This window comes from Glycine soja, chromosome 1 (genome assembly GCF_004193775.1).
Source record: "Glycine soja cultivar W05 chromosome 1, ASM419377v2, whole genome shotgun sequence".
Classification (NCBI taxonomy): Eukaryota; Viridiplantae; Streptophyta; class Magnoliopsida; order Fabales; family Fabaceae; genus Glycine; species Glycine soja.
In genome coordinates, this window is record NC_041002.1 from 39,709,284 (window position 1) to 39,714,614 (window position 5,331).

At 34.8% G+C, this 5,331-nt stretch overlaps 1 protein-coding gene across 2 annotated transcripts; it reads left to right on the top strand.

Moving 5' to 3' along the window:
• Positions 1 to 663: 663 nt before the first annotated feature.
• On the top strand, positions 664 to 5,080 carry LOC114415746. 2 transcript variants are annotated; one of them, XM_028380584.1, is made up of 5 exons: positions 664 to 1,043; positions 2,178 to 2,226; positions 2,314 to 2,474; positions 2,560 to 3,303; positions 4,524 to 5,080. In XM_028380584.1, exons 1-5 carry the CDS (start codon positions 831 to 833, stop codon positions 4,743 to 4,745), a joined length of 1,389 nt encoding a protein of 462 aa, XP_028236385.1. In that variant the 5' UTR covers positions 664 to 830; the 3' UTR covers positions 4,746 to 5,080. The 2 variants fall into 2 exon arrangements, with proteins under 2 accessions (XP_028236385.1, XP_028236393.1); XM_028380592.1 differs by having other exon boundaries at positions 4,470 to 4,555.
• The last annotated feature ends 251 nt before the right edge of the window (positions 5,081 to 5,331 follow it).

A 5,331-nucleotide genomic window follows, 5' to 3' on the forward strand; every position in this document is an offset into this window, starting at 1 on the left:
GTCAATCCAGCCATGAGGAGAAACAAAAAAGATCGACCAAAATCTACAAGAACATGAACTAATATGGATGAGAGAGAAAGAGGTCAACCAAAACGGTGTTCATTAAAAAATAGGTGTCTCCACTGTCCCGGAAGTTCAAGTCAAGCAAATTAATTTTTTTTTACTATCAATGTATTTCATTTCACATCATTCATAAATTAATAAAATATTCTTCAACTGTACAATTTAATATTAATGTAGATCTTTAAAAACAAATTTACACTGTAATATTTTTAACCAATTTTGTTTATATTATAATCTTTTCCAATTTTATTAATTTTCTTTATTTATATATATATTTTTTAAAAAATTAAAATTAAAAAAAAAGTCATGTTGACCCGAATTCTCAACATTAAAATGCAATTTTTTTTAATTTACATTATGAATAGTAAAATTATATTAGTGTAAATAATGGGGTATATATATATTTTGGTATTTTTTTTATACCAGGGAAAAGAAAGTCCTAGGAATTCCAGTGATGCCACTTCCTGTCCACATGACACATACACGTGGATCCATTTCCGCTCCCCTTTTGTTTTTTTCTCATTTGTATGCATGATTTAGTACCACAATAGAAATAAATAAATAAATAAACTACTTCCTTAAACCCCACCACTATATAAAAGGACCCCACCTCACAGACTCACCCTCACCGCCAGCACCAGATAGATTCAGGATTCTCAGCCCCTGTCCACAAAAGCGATCAAAGAAGGAAACTAAACCAAACCAAACCACTGTCCCACCCTCATCCGTGAAACCCTTCTTGTGTGACACACCAAACTCCACCACTGATGAAAGCCCTCACAAGCTCTTGTTCCAAGACCGTCGTCGACACCCTAGGACCCTTTTCTCCCAGAGTTTGCCTTCGTGTTTCTTATAGACCCGAATTCTGCTTCACCCTTCGTTCCAAAAATGAGAAAAAGGGTTGCAATTCATTGCTCCTGAAACTGGTTCGGAACAAGGGTGTTGTTTACCCGGTTCATGCAGTGCCACCAAAGAACCAGGTTTGTTTTCTTCTTCTATGCGTAGTTTCCCACTTTTTATAATCAAATGTTAATTGTTAGTTTCGGTAGTTTTTGTTAGCAGGGATCAAAACTGCGATCTTTCTCCTATTTTCTTCTTTCTTAAGTACTCAACCAACTTTATATCTCGCTTAGTTTCCCATTTTGTTTTTCTTTGTTGGAACTATCATGGGTCTTTTGTTCTGGTCTTCTTGGGGTGTTTGCATGTTTGGAACATGATTGCTTTCTGGTGGGGGTGATTCTTTTGTTGGGTTCTCAAAATATGCTTCTTTTTCTTTTCTTGCTCTTTTTTTTTCTTTCTTTCCTTTTTCTGAAATTTCGTGTTTTCTAGTCTAACGACTCAAAAGTTGAGCTTGTCCAGTTTTCTCTCACCTTTTTGTTGCATTTTTATACTTTTAATATTTTCCCTTTTGAATGAGTATGCGTAGATCCAAAACTTGCTGCTGAACATTTCGTATTACTGCTATGCTAGACTTCTTTCTTGGTTCTGATTCCATTGTCGCTTTCTTTTTTTGTTTCCCTTTTTTGGGAATGATTATTAATTGAAATGTTTGGCGACTTCAACAACAATTTTGTTTTGTTTTTGTTTTTTATAGCTTGGCACGATTCTTTCCAGGACATTTCGTGTTTGAAGTTTTAATCTGTTGCTTTGATGTTACTGGTGGAGCCTCTTTACTGTCTTGAGAATTTATTTCAATGATTTTGTATAATTCAAGAGGATATGAGCCAAACTAAAGACAAAACTTAGATGAAGTTTCTTAATACTTTTAGTACTGTTTTTCAATCGTAGTTGGAGTTTCACCTCAATAATTAGTGTAATAAATGTTTGCATTAAAAATTAGCATATATTACCTAGCTGAAACTCCTATTCTGTTTGGAGAACAACACTAAAAGTAGCAAATCCTGATTGCAGAACAACACTAATGGTATTCTAAGAACTACATCTAAGTTTTGTTCCCAAACTACTTCTAAGAACTACATCTAAATTTTCTGTTATGTGGGGAAATTTGTGAAGAAATGGTTGTCTGGTCGTTGTATATACATTAAATAAATTGAGAATGTAAGAGATTTTGGCATGTTTGATGAGACTGTCTTGGCCTGAATAAAATGTTGCAGGTGGACTTGGATACTGCGGAGCCTCAAGCTCAACAAAGTGAACAAACAAGTGGGTTTTAATGGCCTTCTGTATTTTTTTCTACTACATATATATGCTGTGGAACTCAAAATCCCAACACTTTTATTTGCTGTGCAGATGAATCAAAGTTTGTTCGTGTATCTTTTCAGTTAGAAAAGAATTGTAACTTCGGTGAACAGTTTCTTATCGTTGGAGATGATCCTGTGCTTGGTTCATGGGACCCTTTAGAAGCATTACCCATGACATGGTTTGAAGGACATGTATGGGCCGTGGAGCTGGTGAGTAAAATCTGTTCAGAATTTTAAAATATTGTCGGATTGAAAACTTTTATAAATGTTGTTTTTGCTTCCTTTGTGTAATCAGGATATGCCTGCTGGAAAGTCATTCCAGTTCAAGTTCATACTGAAAGGAAAAGGGGGGGATATTATTTGGCAGCCAGGGTTGGATCGAATGATCCACACTTGGGAAACTATGAACAGAATAATTGTTCTTGAAGATTGGGAGAATGCAGAACTTCAGAAAATAATAGAGGAAGATCAACTTGCTGAGCCAAATGAGGAACCCCAGGTCGACTTAGAAGTGCCGACTTTAGCTGAAACTTTGGAGAATCCTCAAGAGGAACTGGATTCCAATGCATCCGAAATATCAGCTGTTGAAGATACCCAAATTCATGCAGAGGAGAAACCACTTGCTGAACCAGTCATGCAACAAAACACTGATACTATTTCTTCCTCTATCGAAAAGCCAATGGCTATTGTTGCAGAAAATATAAGTTCTTCGGAAGATCTCATCAACAGTACAAGCCATAAAAGTAATAAAAAGAATATAATACTTCAACCAAAAGAAGAATCTGCAGATAGTCCAGGAAACGATGATATAATACATGATCTTGGACACAATGGAAATGCTGCGTCACTCGAAAATCAGGAAAAGACAATTGTGGAAAGCAGCTTATTTGATCTTGAAGGAGGTCCTGTTCTTGTACCTGGCTTAATAATAGAACCAACTGAGCCAACTGATCAAGCGGGTCAAAGTGAAGTTCAAGAGATGACTAACACGGACACTTCAGTTGGAGCTTTTGAAACTCAGGATCAGAACATACCCGAGGTAAACGCTTGATGATGAGTGTGGCCTTCCCTTTCTCCTCTCCTTCTAACCTTTTTCCCTTCTTTACTTGTCCACAACTACCTTTGGCAGAGAATTGCTTGATTTCTTTTGAGGAACAAGTTGTTTGGAGCTTAGGGGTTGAACTTTGAAATCCTGTGTGAGGATATGTGATTAAATAATAAACAGAAGTATCCTGTTCTGTTTGTATCATCATCTTTGTTTTATCAATGAAGGGAATTTTGTCCATCTCCATGGTGCATCAGCTTGTTTCTCATACATAATGAAAGCATATAAAGTCTAAGAAGGGAAAGAGGAAAAAATGTTTCTATTTTAGTTGTTTCCATTAATTAAAGGAATCTTAACCATTAATGAACTGCTCCTACAATATGGTAAAATGTTAGTAAGATTTAACAATTAGTTTTTGGTTGTTTGAATAACAGAAGCTATAACAATTGCCAAAAATTTATTGAGGGTCTGGAACTGATTAGAAAGACTAATCAAACATTCCATCTAGCATTGCCATAAATTATATTCACATCTTATAATACAAGTTTCCCCATTATATAAATACAATAACTCCTTACCCTTGACTGCAAGTGACTGTCACGTGTTTTGCAATAAATTTCCAATAAAATTTCCCCATTATATACATAAAATAACGCCTTACCCATGTCTACAAGCATCTGACACTAGTTTTGCTATAAATTTCTGATAAATGTAGAGCTTCATAGGGATGGGCAGTTTTGACCATTGTTTAAGGAAGTGTATAGAAACTCGCCTTGGGTAGTTTGAGCGTGTGTGCAGAAGAGATATACCAATTTCTAGAGGTAGGGAGATATTAAGAGTAATATTGGCTTGTTAGAAATATTCTCTATATATAGAGCACTTATCTAATGTCAATGTGTGTTGTATCATTTTAATCAAATACGATGAGTTACTTTGTTGGTACTTCTCTCCTCTTCTTTGAGCTCCATGATGTGTGACCACATTTATTTGCATCTCTTCTCACTTTTCTAATAGGAGAAACCAATAAAAGTTATAGGCAAAATCATTGAAAAGGGTCTATTAATCAATATATTATCTATATTTACAACCGAATATTATGGCATTGTTTGGTGGTGGTTGTTTAAGGCAATTGGTAATTTTGCATTCTTTGAATCATGCAGTTGTTAAATAGTTTAATAACTCTTTAACGTTGTGCTTAAACTGAAAATGTTCAGTTCAGTAAGGAGCAAGAAACTGATGATGCCACACCCCGAGAGATAAATGCAGACATCAATAATGGGCAAGAGCTGCTTTACAATGAACAAGAGTCTCATTTGTCCCCAGAAATGGAAGGCATGCCAAACTACGAGCAAGATGATGACAATCCCTTGCAAAATGACATCAAATGGGGCCAAGAAACGGTGAAGAAGTTTCTAACAAAACTTGGATTCCTTTGATGTCAAACATACAGAACCAAGGAAAGAAACTTCTTTGAAACTGGTCATGAGTTCTGTGATCATTCTGATCCATTTGCCAAAATTTTGATTTTCCTGGGAAAGATGGCTGGGGGATCATGTTATATGATGATGGCTGTTGAGTGTATACTATGCTGCCATGTACTTAGATTGTATCATTCTTTCAGTTTTGGTCACTTCTGTAATCTGTATAGTACTAGGAGTTTCATGGGCGATAGATAGCGTTTTGGTTATGTATATAATAGTGGTAGTGACTTGTAACATGTATGTGTTGAAATAAGTTCTATGAAATGCTTGTAAGTTCTATCTTGTTTCTATTTTGTTCTTATGCTTTAAAATTATGGGAAATGTAGATGTTATGTGTTAGGAAATATTTATTTTATAATTTAAAATTTATAAAAATATATTACTTGTATTAATATAAAATAAAATATTTGTTTTAGGATTTATTACGTAAAATTAGAATTTTTATTTTTTTAGGATTTTGCTTGTAGTGAATCATTTTGATTTGTCACGAGCTTGCTATGTTTATTTCTTCTTTTTTTTCTGCACATTGGCAACGTTCACC

Bases quoted from the DNA above. Each gene is read 5' to 3' on its own strand.
- LOC114415746 (XM_028380584.1), top strand. From the start codon at position 831: ATGAAAGCCCTCACAAGCTCTTGTTCCAAGACCGTCGTCGACACCCTA. The intron at 1,044-2,177 runs GTTTGTTTTCTT...AAAATGTTGCAG, and splicing joins CAGTGCCACCAAAGAACCAG to GTGGACTTGGATACTGCGGA. The intron at 2,227-2,313 runs GTGGGTTTTAAT...TTTGCTGTGCAG, and splicing joins TCAACAAAGTGAACAAACAA to ATGAATCAAAGTTTGTTCGT.